General features: G+C 42.8%; 1 protein-coding gene across 1 annotated transcript in view; it reads left to right on the top strand.

The window, feature by feature from the left end:
* Window positions 1-17,649, top strand: part of SLC7A6OS (solute carrier family 7 member 6 opposite strand) — a 32,374-nt gene that overhangs the window by 7,149 nt on the left and 7,576 nt on the right. Inside the window, exons 2-4 of the mRNA XM_085639944.1 lie at window positions 1,419-1,802; window positions 3,807-4,007; window positions 8,311-8,455. Of these exons, the coding sequence (XP_085496070.1) occupies window positions 1,419-1,802; window positions 3,807-4,007; window positions 8,311-8,455 (730 nt within the window). The remainder of the gene's footprint in view (window positions 1-1,418; window positions 1,803-3,806; window positions 4,008-8,310; window positions 8,456-17,649) is intronic.

Genomic DNA, 17,649 nt, shown 5'->3' with positions numbered 1-17,649 from the left:
TTCTGGTGCAAACATTAAAATGTAACAGTTGACATTGATGCCTCTAGATTACTTGCCAAAAACCATCACATCCGTTTGTATTGTATCTTATTGTATTACTCTATTATTCTAGAATTGCAGGTAAGGATCAAATGGCAATGGTGACATATTCTGGGATTCGCAACGGACCCAAATTGCTTTTAAAATCACTACCAAATTTTTAGAACCTAAAGGTCTAAATTCAATAGCTTCATGTCAATAAAGTTACATATTAATAAATAGGGAAAATGTTAATTTGAATGGAAAATATTTGGATAAACATAGGGCAGTGCAGCTTTTACTTTAAATCGTTTTCCTTTCTGCTGACAGTGTGTGTTTCTCGTGAGCAAAGTCTGTTTAAATGCAAAGTGTGTGTAAGACTGCAGCACCTCCTGCTGTCTACAGGCGCAAAGATGAGCAAAAATATAAACACTTAATGAAACACAGGACCCCACAAGGCCATTTTTTAAAAAGTTGTACGATTTGACCCATATATTCCTGAGGTCATTTTTATATCATTTGGAAGACAGCTTTTAGTCCCCACAGTGCAATCAAGTCTCCCCAAAATGGTTCAGCCAACTTTAGCCATTGGAACTCTTTCCATTATTTTGTATTTTTTTTGTTATCCCTGATTATTTAAACTGTCTTAAGGCTGCACCAATCCAAAGTCAGTAGTGAATTTACTTTGCACCAATAAGAACCATATATTTGTATGATGGGCATTAAAACAAAAATTGGTCTCTTTACCTGTTTTAAGTACATCTTAATACCAAGAAGCACACTTACTGTTTTATTAAAATTACATTTGATGCTTATTTTTTTTTTATTTAAACTTATTATTGCCCCATATGGCTGACAAGTTTTGAAAGCACTGTATTTTCTTTTTTCCTTCTTTTTATTGTTGTCATTTGCATGCAATAAAAGATGAAACCAAAATAACAATCACTCTAACTTGTCAAGCCCAGAACTGTTTACTTTGCCAGTGTTTGTTTGTAGTCTGGAGGTAATCTTTGTGCCTTAATAGCATCATGTTTGACAGTGTTACTGGGGGTGATGTACTGTTTGTATTATGCCGGTTGTGTTTGCCTCTTGCATTTTGCTTTCTGTCCCTTAGACAGAAGATGCAATTGTTTAAATCTTGTTCCGTCGCTTGCTTTTTTATGTTTACATGATCCATTTTTGTTCGTTTTTATGCTTTGATTTCAAAATGTCGGCCTTCAGCTTTTTGTTTGTAGGTGTTCATCATTTACTAGCTACTTGAGAGCAGAGTCACCTATATAGTGGTGGTAATGTTAAAAATCTGGACCTTAATCTCGATATGGAGTAATTCATTGGTTTATATTTTGGCTTATGTCAATGTTATGCGGATTGTAATTTTTCTTACCGTTTTTGATTCCAAGAATGAACCTATTCAGAAGTATGTGCAAGAAGCTATTTCCAGAGACAAAGCTACCGAGTTACTTCGACCATCATTGGGAAGCACACGAAGAATTCGTAAGGACCTGAGAAACTCAAAGCTGGTTAACCAGCAAGAAAGCCGCTATCGTCTAGTCTCTACCCACCGGTCCAACTTTGAAGGGGAAACAGAAACATTTTCAAATGGGGGCGATTCGAAGCAAAATGTTAACAAGGACATGGGAGAGGAAAAGGAAACTGCGGAAAGTCTTAAAGAAAGTAATGCCATTTCACACAGTCCTGAGAGATGTGGAGACATCCAGCTGTTTGACATAGTTCAGGAGGAAACTGAAAAATCACTTGATGCACCTTCAGCTGAAACGTTAGAGGTACGTAATGCAGAGATCTGTAATTATGGCCTTCATGTAAGAGGCAATGCATACTACCCCAAGACTGTTAAATGGTAATAACTTGTTCAAAAACCCAGACTGAAGAAGTTATCTTGATAATTCTGTTTTTGTTTACCTACCTGAAATTCAAATTATAAGAAAGTAATGCTGGGTTGTAGCGTACGTATCACCCGTTGTCCATCTGCTGCCATGTGATGTGTGTCAACCATACAGCTTCAGGAATTTGTATTGGACATCCACTTGGAAGCTTTAAAAGAAGGAAGCCAGGTTGTTTTTTAACCCCACTTTTCCGCTTCTTCTGACCTCCCTTCAAAAGTTGCTATTGGTCAAACTGGGTCTCAGATGGGGAGTTTTCTTTGTAGTTACAAACGCTGCTTTATGCAGGATCCGAATTTTGCATTTAAATGGAGCATACCCCACAACTACAAGTTAGAGGGAACCATTAATTGAATGCCGGTATCTATTTCCCGAAGTTTTATAGCTTTCTTAAAAGGACTGAATGTACTTAAAGTGTACAACTTTTTTTCGGAACCTTATTTTTTCATTTACTGCCATAATTGTATGAATGAAAAGTCCTCTTTCAGATGTATCTGTGGGATCACCCTCCTTTTATAATCTTGACCAAACTGCCCTTATAACACATCTACACTGCGGCCGTAGTTCTGTCTACAGGTAGCATTTTGGTTGTGTTTCAATGTCTTAAATTATGCGAATTTCCGCACCTAAACAAAGCATACAGGTTACAATTTAGTCTCAGGTTGTGCTTATCGGTTCTAGTTACTGGGTCGGCATAAAATTCCATGGGTCGGCAGAAATTCCATGGGTCGTAACCTATCTGTTTTGCTAAAATAATTGTATTATTTACTTAACACGTTTGTTTAGGATCTTTTATCACAAGCAATCAGTTTTAGAGTATTTTATAGATGACAATTGCATAATAATCGATCCAGATCTGTGCGCTTAATACCGAAGACTACTGCACAAATCCAGTAACAGAAAATCACTATAAAGGAAGTACCTGATGTTACATTTAAATCTCACACAGCAGCTCTATACCGACTATTGTTCTCACCCCCCCCCCCTCCTTTTGAAAATCAGTATCTTGCTGTGAGACAGTGTTCTGGGTTAAAACGGTGCATAAGAAACGCACTGATGTCCGTTGCTTCATTGTCTTTTCATCGGAATTGGAAATTGCATTTATTGATGGTGTGGTGGTGTCCCCCTCCCCATGTATTTGAACTAGGAGATCCTTTTGCCATTCTGCTCACCCTTCCCTTGGTGATTTTATTTGCCTTATGTGCTTTTAACGGAATTGCAGATTCCACCACCTGGTAGCAACGTTGCAATACCTCTTAAAATGGCTACATCAGACATGATGAATAAAATATTTGCTTTCTTTTGCCTTTAATTTGTTTTTTGTCACTATAAAAAGACTTTCTTAGATTTTATAAATACTATTGTGGCAAGACTTGTATTGTTACTGTGCCTTTCTTTCTGTGTTGTGTGCAACATTCCAAAGTATGTTGCCAAGTAAAAGTTAATAATACTACAAGAGCATTATTAAAATAAAATTCATACAAAATTAACAGCACTTAAGCTACTTTACAGAGCTTGTTCTAGTAGTCCATATAATAATGTGACCTGTAACAAAGTAGTATCCTTTCAGAATTTCTGTTTCGATCTCCTTCGATAATCAGTCATAGAGCAAATCTTTGCATGCAGTGGGTTGGTGCATGGTCCATTCTTGGAGGAAAGGAGACAATCCCATTTCCAGTTGGTCATTCAAAAAAAAGATTCTCTGGCTAGATGTGTTTTTTTGAGTCTGGGTTCTTCTTGGAATACTGGAGATTAAGAAACATGTGAAGTTGAGGCTAGGGAAGCAACTAGCCCTTCCAGAGCCATGAGCCTTGTTATTTGTATTTTAACCCAGTGTGTGACGATTTAAACAACCTATAAATAAGATATCACTGTCTCACTCTACAGCAATCAGGTGATCCAGATGTAATTCTTTGCAACTCCGTGCAGATGATTCGAGAGCGCCTAACTGTGTCAGATAATTCAGAAGGAGCACAGCATCGAGAGCTTAACGACTATGTGTATGATATTTACTACATGGAGGCCGCTGCCCAGGGATGGATCCAAGATATCCTTTCAGTGAAACCCTATGTGCAGGAGTGTGAACTGGTAAGGATAGTCTCCAAATTTGGACAAGTATTGAAAGTTAGTTGGTTTTCTGTTTTTTGCTGGTTCCCATTGACACATGGTACAATTAATGGTTCTGGCAGAAGTTCATAACAACTCATGTTTCTCTAAATTCAACAAAAAAAATCCGCTAAAAAGCCCTGCAGTTTGTAGAATGACGAGCAAATGGAGTTGACTAATCTGCTTGGAAAATAGACTGACAAGCTGGTCTGCCATTTTCCAACAACATTGTCATAGTTTGTTGTTTGGAAATCAAAAGGACTTAAGTCTTGATCCAGTCTCCCACTGATAATTAGTGTCAGAATAAATGTGTTGAAAATGGCCCGCCCTACTTCACATTCCTATTTGACAATGTCCTAGATGTGACTTAGCAAATCTTAATCAAAATCCCTTTTTGTGGGTTTCCTTTTTTTATCAACCAACTGATAACACTTTTATGGAGTTTGAAAAAATATATGCAAAGCATTTTTGTGGTTTGCCACTTGATGATTTCCATTTTTACTATTAGTGGCGGTGCTGGAGAATAAGCAATTTATTGTCAACAGAAAAGTTGTGTATCCAAACACAATAGACACCTTCAAAGCCTATGTTTTCCCATTAATCGTCAGGTTTTTCTTCTTAAGTTTTCATATTTTCATTAAGTAAATTCCAGACTCTTCCTTACTTTTTAATTTTTTTTCAGGTTAAAGCGCTAAATAAATTCCTGTTGAATTTAGTGACTTAAGTTTTTTTTATGGGATTCCAAATAGTTTGTCATATGCAAGCGGCCAAAACCTTTGGATGGCTGTGAAAAAAAATACATATATATCTAGAGCCATCGTTGGTGACGGGTAAACTAATGCCTTTAGTAATTTTAGGGCAGAAATATATCCGTGGAAAATTTTTGTTTTCAAATTTCAGCAGCTTCAACACTGCTTGAAACAAATGGCACCTACTAAAAATCAGACCAAACTCGTGTAGTTTGAAAGGATATTATCTGTTCCAGCCCACTGTTTTGGACAGTGGGAGAAGTGTATCTACAGTGTTGTATGGTGGAAGTTATTGAGATGGCTACTTAAATTATAAACAACTGTACATGTTATGAAATCCTATTACATTGTTGTATATGATTTATACAACTCACCAAGTAACCCAACCACATCTTCCTCAGAGCAGATCTATGTTCCATATGTGACCAAATAAAAGCAGATGTGCGTAAGGTGGTATCTTGAAGGTGTTAATGAAAAATGTATGAACATAATTGAGGTGCTTTGTAAAATCACAAGGATGAATGTCCAGGTAAGCCTGCCTCAATTTATTTTGGGCAGAGACATTGCAATCACATGATGATCAATTACTCTTGTGCTTAGTAACATTTGCACAATTAACAAGAGTTAAACATTTGCTTACTAATAGCTCACCAGTGGTAGACGAGTGTTTGACAGACATTTAATGAGTGAAGACATGTGATACCTCCGTACTTGGAGCCAGAGATTTAGAAACTGAACACACTGGCTTGTGTCTGCTCATCGGGCAGTTTAATAATGCATGTAATATAAATGAGGTTAACCGTGTGCCGTGTAAAAGGACAAACCGATTGACCCTTGAAGCTTCTTCTTTGATAGTTTTTTATATTGTTTTGCTCTTCCTCTAATTATATGTAATTGTTATATGTACTTCTTTTTTGCCAAGGGGTTTTCAGTTTGTTTCCAACTGATGGTTAAATGTACTACACGCCTTACATATAAAGCTTTGCCCATTAGAAAGGGACTTTAGCTGAACCAGAGCATCCTGTCTAACATGCAACCCTTTCCCACCAGATTTTTAAAAAAAAATCTAATTCTCCCTTTTATTTTTGGCGTAAGGGTTCTTCAGTGCCACCAGAAGCAAATTATTCCTTTGGTTGTCTGTCTCCACAAAGGAACCTATTGCTGTTCTGTTAACCAGATATGTAGAGCACACTATCACTCAGTAGGGTATTGTGGTGCTGATCAGGGGGGTGTCTAGGCACACCTAAGGCCTGATGGGACTACTCAAAAAGCCACGTCTTCAGCTTATTGCAAAGTTTAAGAAGTGAGGAGAAGGTTCTTAAGTGTAGCAGCAGGTCCTTCTATGCTTCAAAGGATATTTAGGAGAAGGCTCGGGCGCCATATCTGGTTTTCTGTATGCATGGGATTTGTGCAAGTAGGATTCCGTACGAATTTAGGTGTCAGGAAGGTTTGTGAAAGCAGATGTTATTGTTGAGGTATTCTGGGCCAGTGTTGTGTAGTGCTTTGAAATTGTGAGTGAGGAGTTTGATTCGTGCTGGTTTGTGAATGTGGAGCCAGAGACCTACTTCAGGTTTGGTTTGGTGTGGTGTGAGAGGTTGAGGGTGATTCTGGCCAACAAGTTCTGAATGTTCTGCAGCCTTCTGATGAGTTTTTTGTTGATCCCATCCTAGATGGTGTTCCTATAGTCCAGTTTGCTTGTGACCAAGGCGTGCATGAAGGTTTTCTGGGTGCTGAATGGAAACCATTTGGAAATCTTCCTCCGCTTCTTCATGGTATGGAAGCACGATGTGGTGTCGGTATTGACTTGGGCACTATGTCGAGTTTGCGGTAGATGATGATCCCGAGATTCTTGGGGTGGTGGTGAGAGTGGGTTTCAATCCTACAATTTCAGTCTTGTCAGTATTGAGCTTTAGACAGTTGTTCTTCATCCAGTAGATGATTTCAGTCATGCAGGCATGCTGGAACTTGATCCGTGTAATGGAGGCCTGGTCCATGAGGAAGAGACTGAGTTGCATGTCATCGGCGTATGAGAGAACGTTGATAACCGTGTGAGCGGATGATGCTGGTTAGATAATCCTGTTTGCATTGAAGAGGGTTGGACTCAGGGAGGATCCTTGCTGAACTCCCCAGATTGGGTGGCGGGACAGGCTGACTGACTGGGTCCTTCCAGGCAGAAAGGAGCTGATCCATCGAAGTGCGTGACTTTGGATTTTTATGTCGTTTAGGCGTTTTAGGAGAATGGGGTGGGAGACTCTGTCAGATGCTGCAGATTGGTCTTGGAGGACGAGAGTTGCCATGTCTTCTCTGTCCAGAGTCTTGCAGATGTTATCTGTGGCGGCAATGAGGACAGTTTAGCACTGCGGTTGGGTCTGCAGCCAGACTGAGAGGTGTTGAGGAGTTGGTGGCCGTTGAGGTATTCAGTAATGTCTGTTGATGATTTTCTCTAAAACCGTGGTTGGGAATGGTAGCAGGGAGGTCAGTCTTTAGTTGGCTTTTTCGTATTTAGAGGCCATACCAGGCTCTGGTAACTATCCTGCCTTGGCATCCAGTGTTACTGCCTGGTTTTGCCATTAACTTTAGTCAACTGACCACTGTTTCGATTTTACTGAAGCTACATATCTAGGCCATTATTGGCCTCCACTCTTGCATGTTGCGCCCGGCAACATAGACCTGGAGATTGATTATTGTTTTCTCCTCTTTAAAGGATCAATATGACATTCAGACTCCAGGCCACACAAGGCCCCCTTTTTTGACTTCTATTTCGCTCCTATTACGTGTATTATCTCTGAACATATCACATGTGGGCTATTGCCCCCCCCAAGCCCTGACTAAGTTCTTGTTGAGACGAAACACGTTGGCGGAGTTCACTTCGTGTTTATTTTAAGAAAAACAGACTTTGATAAATAAAGACTTCTTTGAAACCTCTACAAATTGTTTGAACTTCATTACCTGGCGCACGCCCACTTCATGTTTATATATTGGATCTGGACCACAGAGGTTGACAACTGATGCCGGGTCTGGTTATGCAGGACTTAATATTCAATTGAAACTAGCACGAGTTGCAGAAATTGTGGTTCGCCGTCATTCTCGTTTTTTGTTGTGGAAGATCATTCTAATCCTCACACTAAAAGGAAATTTGAAATGACTATCTGAGACGTAAAATGGACAAGATGAGGTAATGGAACTTGAGCTTTTATAGTGGCCACCTGGTACCCAAAAGGTATTTTAATAAAATACTCCTGCCTAGGTATATATGACCACATACAACTATACAGGTAGGCTGCCCTGCATTTTTATTTTAAATGTATCCTAATAAAAATGTTGAATTAATTTTGTTTTTGTTTCATCTAATTCCTTTTCACACATTGTAATGCTAAACATGTCCAAAATGATCATAGTATTTATATATTTGTTTAACTTTTGTTATAAGCCTTCCACTTGCCTCCTGACACATTTTCGTTTTTTACTTAAACTATGATTGTTGTTTTTCTTGATCAGAAGTCCTACTAAAGCATGTGCTTTTCTGAGACCTACAGGTAGAAGCTGAAGTTGCTGAATCTGAGGAAATCTTCGAGGATGAGGATGATGAAAATGAGGAGAATAACTGGCGCAATGAATATCCTGATGAAGATGAGTTTCACGATGATGAAGAAAACAGTGACTGGGAAGCGGAAACTGGAGGTATTTAATTGTATAAAAGCTGAATGGAAGACTTTTGAAATTAAGTACTCTGGCAGCTGGCATTGTCCATCACACTATCTAGTATATGCTTATCATCTGAATTAGAAAACACCCTAAGTTAAACCCAGTTATCTCTTGACTGGAGGTGAGTGGTTGAAATGTTTCAGCACTCCGTCCATCATCTTGTTGTGTTTTCTGTGTTTGCTCTATGTGGCCAAGGGTATGCCCAGACATGGGTCCCTTGCTCACTGTGCCACTGGATTCAAGCAATCCTGGCTGATGAGGAGTTATATCTCGAAACCGGTCCCAGAATGCTTGTTTTTGGTCCAGGGAGGACCTGACTTGGCAGTTAGGGCTGGACTATTCCCATGAGGAACAAGCACACTGAAATATATACAATCTATCCTGCCTGTAATGTACTTAAATGGGCGGAATCACCTGCCATGGTAACAGCGCTCAAAACGAGGCAAACAATGAGCCCAGAACACTGCAATAGCTGCACACACGACTAAGGTAAATACGTATATATTTGAAAAATGATCATGCAATAAACACACATGTATTAAAACAATGGAAAAAAAAATACATTCTCATATTTGTTATAGGTATGAACTGTCAGGGGCTTGAATATTATGTGATCACATCAGTAAATATTTCTATATACATAAAGGAAACAAAATATAAGAAAACGACACCAAGACGAAGAAGAAGAATATCAGTATCTCTGATCCCCAACTTCCACACATACCGCATTCATACAACATTCAGTTAACACATTCTAAAAACAACAGAAGATACATAAAGATCTGGAAAAACCGGACCCCTGTAAAATACAAACGGGAGCCTTAAATCGTGCTGTCTGCTTCTATAGGAATAAATCAATATCTATATCTTTGGAGAAGGCCTGTTGTCAAAAATAGTTATACTGGATAGCGATAGCGCTATTAGTATCTGGATGTCACAATGACTGTGAGGGCTCTTTTACCTCGGATGACATCACTGATGAACCCCCATGGCATGTGACCGGCATCCGGAAATTCTCTGCCCAACCACCTATTCTTTGTTTTCTGCCCCATACTCAAGGTCAGGCAATATGAAAACGACACCTGAAATTCCCTCCCCTTCACTGTTGACCCGGACCTGGAAAACAGGATCCTGGTGGGGATTGGACATGACAGGAAAACGAAATGGAACGCGGTCCCTTTAAATATGAAATTCAGGCCGATGGAGAGCGCAGTTGGGTGGAAGACAGAGAAGACGCTGGCGTGACCCCACAGAGAAAGAACAAGACTCTATCTACAGGACCCAGAGCGGTGGAGAAATCGAGAGCCTGATGGGTCCCCGAAGGACACCGAACCGGAGTGTATAAAGAAGCCAGGAGGCCACTGTCACCGTGAATCTCCCCACTTCACAGGTATGGGTTTGTCTCCTGGGTGGTCACAGAAGGTTGGGGGGGGGGGGCAGGGAGAGACAGAGCACTAAGCTCTCCATGCACCGATGGCCAGGGTGTTTGTAGAGCTGTTGGTGAACAAACTGTTTGTTTGACCACAGTGGGCCTTTGGTTTTCATTCTCCTTATGCGTTGACCCCTGTAAACCTATCTATATTAAATGTTATTTCCCCTCCACAAGAGCATAATACACCTGAGAAGGGGTATGTACATGGTGAAGGGAGCACATTTCCAGCATGAAGCCACGGGTGTAGAGCCTCCGCAACTGACACTCCAATATTTGATATACTTTAGTACAGAATCTGACCTGAGCCTTTCTTCTTCTTTTGAGGGGCATACTTCGGAATGTTGGTTCCGACTTCCAACCAACATAACCAGGGAGGAACAGAAGACCTCGGATGTCAGGAACCAAACCTATTATTCTTAAAACAAGGATGCTAAAATAAAAGAAGTAAACCAGGCTTCCCAAGTAGTGTCCTTGCACAGCCTAGTCACATTAAGTGCTCCACCCATATCCCCCCCTTGCTCCATCATAGCGATAAGCCCACACAATACCAACTCTTCCACACCTCCAAATGGTGTGGAGTCACCCCCACCGAATCACCAAACCAACCTGCGCTCACACGTCTCTGCTACAAAAAGGGTCACAGAGTTACACAGCAACTAAAAAATCTCGACCACCCGACTCTACTCTTTTAGATACTTTTACCTTACCTATGACCCAATTGCCTCTTTCCAACAAGTTTCCAGTCGCAACACCACAAGCCTAAAACCATCTCCATCCAGACCTCCCCCCCCCCAACTCTCTCAGACCATCGCCATTCCAACAACGCAATTCAGAGCACCTCCCGGCCCTCTGTCCCAAATCCCAACCACCTGCTCCCATGCATCAATACAATCTAGACTTGACGAAATTGCACAAGACCTACATCAACTCAAGTCTGACCTACAGAGCCTAATAAACATCACATCAGAGTTGGCCTACAACAGGTGGCCCAAAAGGGCTCCAGAAAGTATTCGACACATCCACTCAATCTACCAAATACCACTCACAACTGCCATTAGTCACTCCTTACCACAGGAGCGCAACAACCTTTCCGCCCTCTCTCATGAGATGACTATCTATACCCTACCCCAGTGCCTCCACGAAGCCAATCAGGCTAAAGGATCTGCTATCAGACCGTGACATTCGCTCCATTGTCCTCGCATATAATCCTGCATGCCATGGCAACCCAGACAATCTGGCTCTTATTCAAACAATTGCCTCAAACCAACACAGAGAACCTAGGCCTAACTTGAGCGACTTAAATAAGTCCAACTGTAAGCTACGCCCCATCACCCAGATCACCTCAGCGGACACCAAACCACACCTGAAATGCATGCTTCTCAATTGCACACTGGCTATGAAATACGTGGCGGATTTTGCTGACCTTATCCTTGCGCACAACCATTACCTATTATTCCTAACGGAAACATGTCTAAATAACCCCTCTGCACCAATCCTTGACATATTAGTCGCACCTAGCTATGACATAAGATCAGACAGACCCAACAGACCAGTTGGAGGCATTGCCTGCATACACCGCAATAACCTTGCCGTGAATCAGTTACAAACCGTCCTATCCTCTTGTGAATACCTATGCTTAAACATTGTGAGTAACAAAAGACCACTATGAAAATTGTACGTGCTCTACCACCAAACTGGTGCCAGTCTCTCATTCATCGAACAAATTATGGAAATCATCACTACCAACGTAGGGCAACACTGCGCCCAGATCTTCCTTTGAAATTTCAACTTTGATTGGATCAACCCGAATGACCCTTCAGTTAACAGCCTAAAAATCTTCCTAGTGGACCTCAACCTGAACCAAATCTGTGACAGCCCTACGCACAATCTGGGTGCGACCTTGGATCTAGTCATTGCTAAGACAAACTCCAACCTGAATCTATCGTCCTATGCGACTGGACAAACTACCACTGCATCACCTTCCTCATCATTGAATCCGTGATGACACGTAAACCTAAACTTAAGAAACCCGGGCACTGGAAAAGGAATACTTGTGACATAAACCTTAATAATCTGACATCCTTGAGCAATAACATTTTGCCTCCTCCGGTGGACATGTCCGATGTCCCTGACCTTAAAAACCACTACTACAACTCCATGACTATCATTCTTGACACAATTGCGCCCTTACAGCTAAAAAGATTGTCCACTAAAGACTCCAAACCATGGTACAATGGAAGCCTAAATGAAGAAAGACACCATCTGCGAATAGCTGAATGAGCATGGAGATCCTCACCGTCCCTAGAACACCTGAAGCACTGGAGATCACTGAGGAGCACCTACAACAAACACCTCAGAAACTCAAAAGCAAATTTCTTTTGAGTTCAACTAGACAAAGACAGAAATCTCCCCCTTTTTTTTTTTTCGAAATTGTCAATCATCAATCCATTCAACAACCTTACCCCTCCACAATAGGATCTCATCTGCAGCCAAACTGCAATAAATGTGCCTCTTTCTTCCTTGAAAAGACAAAGATTGAAAGTAATCTCTATACAGCAACTGAGCACCTCCTGATGATGCCTCTAAATAGCCCCTGCCCTCCTCTGTTCGCTCAGCCCCCAGACCTACCAGGACTCGCCCTCAAAAACAACACGTTGTGGAACACATTCAAAACCTTTGATGAAAATGCCATTCTTAATATTTTAACAACACTTAAACTGCCAAACCACTTTTGCGACCCTCTACCATCTAACTTCTTCAATGAGATTAAAACATCTACTCCCGCTCTGGACCAAGATAGTGAATGGTTCACTACTTCAAGGGGCTATACCAGACTGCCTAAAATAGGGGCAGGCAACCCCCATTATAAAAAAAAAAAGACACAGCAGATCATACAAACCTAAATAACTTCCGTCCAATCTCCACCATTCCTTCTCTGGCAAAGCTCCTTGAGAAATGCATCCATACCCAACTATGCAATCACATTGCCCAGTTCCACCTTATTGACCAATTCCAATCCGGCTTCTTTTAGGGTCACAGCACGAGACAGTCTGTACATACTTAGTTGATGATCCACTTAAAATGTTACATCAGAACAAATCTTGCCTCCTAGACTTCTCCTCAGCCTTCGATACGGTCAAACATGACTGCCTCCATGACTTGCTTGAATGGGGTTATCAAGGGTCGTTCTAAACTGGTTCACCTCATTTCTTCACAACAGAACTCAAAGAATCAAGGTTAACCAACCTATGTCCAATACCACTCTGGTCACTTTAGGGGTCCCACAGGGGTCCACCTTATCACCTACTCTCTTCAATCTGTACATGAAGCCTTAAACCAAAAATCTGAAATTCTTCAACCTTCAATATCATATGTATGCAGATGACACCCAACTGTACCTAAAAATCTCCTCCCCTGAAGATATCTATTTACTCAACACAACTTCACAAAAAACCCAAAACTGGCTGACCAGAAACAACTTCAAACTAAACTCGCTCTAAACCAAATTCCTCTTAATCGCCCCACCAAACGATCCCTTAATTGGATGAAGCATTTAACAGCCTTCAATTGCCTTCCACACGTTATTGATTCCACAAGATCACTGGGAATAACACTTGACAGGAATCTGAACATGCAGCTCAGCCACCAAAGGAGCAAACATTCAAATAAACATTATAAGAAAATTAAAACCCTTCCTCCCGTTCGACCGAAAATCGGCTGCGCAAGCTCTAGTGATCGCTAGGTTAGACTATGGGAGTGCAACCCTAAGTGGTCTACCGAGATCCAAGCTGGCACCACTGAGGGCATTCCTTAACTCTGCTGCAAGGCTCATCACTGGATCCAAAAGAAACAACCACATCCCAATCTGAAGGCACTAAACTGGCTCCCTTATGAGGCAAGGATTCAGCTGAAAATTGCTTGCCTGACCCATAAAGCCCAGCACTTCAACACAGCTAAGTAGCAACTGATAAACTGGAGCTGTCTGGCGGCTGCAGATCGTCTAGAAGCATCAGCACCTTACTGCTGAAACATCAGAAAGTTCGGGAAAAGAAAACCTACAAACGAGCTTTCTCTGTAATGGCCCCTAAAGTCAGGAACTCCCTGCCCCTTGAAATCAGACTAAACCCTTCAATCGCATCATTCAAAAAAAGAAATCAAGCTACTTTTGATGACAAATCTCTACCCTAGAACCCCCTGACTCATTTATCTAGATATTGATTTGATGCAGTGTCATCAACCTGGGTTTTCACTTGCCGTCTACGTCCTGGTTTGTAACTCACTGACTTTCTCCCGATTTGCAACCGGTATTGTCAGCGTTTTGTGTTTCTTTGTTGTCCTGTTTTCTTCTTGCCAACCATTTGTAAAGCCCTCTGATACCCTTCTAGGGTCAAGTTAGCGCTATATAAAACTTTATAAATATATATACATACACACACACACACACATGCTCACCCCTTGATAAAGCCAATAGGCTCATTTTTTATATTTTGGTGTTGCAAAAGCCTGTGCGTGGCGAAGGGTTGGCTGCTCGTAGGCCAGGACCCGCAGCCCACCCCACGCACAGTGGGTTGCCTGCCCTCATGGGGTTGGACGTAGGGCCTGGCCAGAGGCCAACCAATCCCCCCGTTGCTCATGGCCTAAAACCTTGCACAGCGGGCGATTGGCTTTCTGGGCTGTAATAAAATATTACTTTTCGTTAAAAAAAAAACTATTCAAATTCACTGAAAAAACAGCGGTTCAAGTGACTTCGTAGTTAAGTGAAAAGGTCAATAGTGTACTTATGAGCAGGCGTGCTTTTGAAAGGTGGGTTGGGGGTAGTTGATGGGCGGGGATTGTGTTATTTCACTTCTCATCCAGCCCTTTCTAGCGCAGTTTACTTTTGGTACTGCTTTAATTTTAGTGGTTAAACACTCATCTAAGACGTAAATTATTTTCTTATGGTTCCATAATACATCATTGGGGGGAGCTGTTGCTCTAGGAATGAAGAATTGTTCAGTAGAGGCACTCGTCGTTCCTGTCTATTTGGTCTTCGAAATTTACAGTTTATTTCCACCCTAGCTCATACCCTAAGAAGCACGTACAGTATGGTAAAAAGAAAATAGTAATTACATTTTAAGTCTGTCTGTGCTCGGTGTGCTTCCCCCCCCCCCCCCCTACAAGTACCTAAATCTACCCAATCCCCCGTTTAAATCGGGGACTATCCGTTTCACAGCCAAAGTTTTTGGGTTCCTGTCTCTAGGGATGGATTTGTTACATGAAGTCACCGACATCTGTCTTAAGGGTAAATGGTTCCAAGTAACAGTTTGATATCATGATGCACTACATCTCTATTTAGGCTGGGACCAGTGAGTCATAGCTGTTGGCCTTTAATTAGAAATTAGTACATTGGAATAAATCGGCTGTATTTACAGGCTCTAGAATTTTCTGTGAGACAGCCACTGGTGAGTTGACTAAGAAATAAATTGTCGAAAATAAAGAATAAAAGTGTTCTTGGACCATGCCGCTGGCTGCCCCTAACGCTGGCGAATACATCCAACACATCTACCGAAAAGAATGCCTTTTATCAGGCGTCTTGACTTAGGCAAACTTGTAATTTTTACCTCGAAATCAGAACGTTCTCACTTGTTAGTATTTATTTTTTAGGCTTAATTCAAAGCTCGCAATGAGTACTACCAGTAGTCTCGCTCTGGAAAGTGAAACAGTTTGTAATAGTTTCCCTTTTTCCAAACTCTCGGAATGAAGTTGCCTACTGTGTAGCAGGGTATTCATATAAAACAGAGACCATGACTGGCATTAACATTTCAGCTTCGTACTATAGATAAGAAACCTGTTAACTGTCTATACCACAGCTTTCCAAACTTTTCATGTTGGTGACACACTTTTTGGAGATGCATCATTTTGGGACACAGTAAGGCAGTGTAGCGAGTGAGCCCGAACCACCTAAGGGGGGTTCGGAAGAACATTTTGAAATAAAAGTGGGCAAATGGTGCATTTTCAAGAAAATTTGAGAAAGCAGGAAGGTTACTAAAGCAATTGTGAATATGTTCTAACAAAGACAGTGACTGGCAAAACTGGGTGTAAGGTTAGGTTTGTGCCTATAGCAAGAATATATTCATGCACACATTGACACATGCACCAGTGATTTACGACACAAAAAGGGCTGGTTCACGCACTGCCAACCCTTTCAATCATGTACAAAGTCCGCCTGCTGCCGAGCGAGCGAGCCCAAACCACCCAAGGGGGATTCTGTCTCCCTTTCTCTGTCTCCCTCTCTCTCTGTCTCCCTCCCTCTATCTCCCTCTTCCTCCCTCCCTCTGCCCCCCTCTCTCTCTCTGTCTCCCTGTCTCCCTTTACCTCCCTCTGTCACCCTCTGTCTCCCTCTCTCTTTCTCCCTCGGTCTCCCTCTGTCTCCGTCTCCCTCCCTGTCTCTCTGCCTGTCTGTCTCTGTCTGTCTGTCTCAGTCTCTGCCTGTCTCTGCCTCTGTCTGTCTGTCCCTGTCTCCCTCCCCCTGTCTCTCTCTCTTTCTCTCCATCTGTCTGTCCCTGTCCCTACCTCTATCTGTCTCTGTCTGTCTCTGTCTGTCTCTGTCTCCCTCCCTCTCTCTCTCCCTCCCTCTCTCTCTCCCTCTGTCTCCCTCTCTCTCTGTCTTCCTCCCTCTGTCTGTCTCCCTCCCTCCCTCTGTCTCCCTCCCTCTGTCTCCCTCCCTCTGTCTCCCTCCCTCTGTATGTCGCCCTCTGTCTCTCCCTCTGTCTCCCTCTCCCTCTGTCTCCCTCTCTCTGTCTCCCTCTCTCTCTCCCTCTGTCTCCCTGTCTGTCTCCCTCTGTCTCCCTCCCTCTCTGTCTCCCACGGTTTCCCTCTCTCTCTGTCTTCCTCCCTCTGTCTGTCTCCCTCCCTCTGTCTCCCTCTGTCTGTCTCCCTCTCTCTCTGTCTCCCTCTCTCTCTGTCTCCTTCTCCCTCTATCTCCCTCTATCTGTCTCCCTCCCTCTGTCTACCCCGGACTCCCTTCCTCTGTCTCCCTCCCTCTGTCTCTCGCTCTCTCCCACGGTTTCTCTCTCTCTGTCTGTCTCTCTCTGTCGTCTCCCTCCCTCCCTCTGTCACCCTCCTCCCTCTGTCTGTCACCCTCTGTCTCCCTCTCTGTCTCCCACTGTCTCATCCCTCTCTCCCTCTTTCGCCCTCCTCCCTCTGTCTGTCACCCTCTTGTCTGTCTCCCTCCCTCTGTCTCCATCTCTCTGTCGCCTTCCTCCCCCTGTCTGTCTCCCTCTGACTGTCTCCCTCTGTCTCATTCCCTCTGTCGCCTTCCCTCTGTCTCCCTCCCTCTGTCTCCCTCCCTCTGTCTCCCTCCCTCTGTCTCCCTCCCTCTGTCTCCCTCCCTCTGTCTCCCTCCCTCTGTCTCCCTCCCTCTCTGTCTCCCTCTCTCTCTGTCTTTCTCTGTCTCCTGCTGTCTCTCTCTGTCTCCCTCTCTCTCTGTCTTTCTCTGTCTCCTGCTGTCTCTCTCTGTCTCCCTCTCTCCCTCTCTCTGTGTCTCCCTCTCTCTGTGTCTCCCTCTCTCTGTGTCTCCCTCTCTCTGTGTCTCCCTCTCTCTGTGTCTCCCTCTCTCTGTGTCTCCCTCTCTCTGTGTCTCCCTCTCTCTGTGTCTCCCTCTCTCTGTGTCTCCCTCTCTCTCTCTGTCTCCCTCTCTCTCTCTGTCTCCTTCTCCCTCTGTCTCCCTCTATCTGTCTCCCTCTCCCTCCCTCCCTCT

The sequence above is a fragment of the Triturus cristatus genome, chromosome 12 (assembly GCF_964204655.1).
Source record: "Triturus cristatus chromosome 12, aTriCri1.1, whole genome shotgun sequence".
Taxonomy (NCBI): Eukaryota; Metazoa; Chordata; class Amphibia; order Caudata; family Salamandridae; genus Triturus; species Triturus cristatus.
Note: the sequence above shows the minus strand (reverse complement) of the source record. Positions and strands in the feature narration are given on the sequence as shown.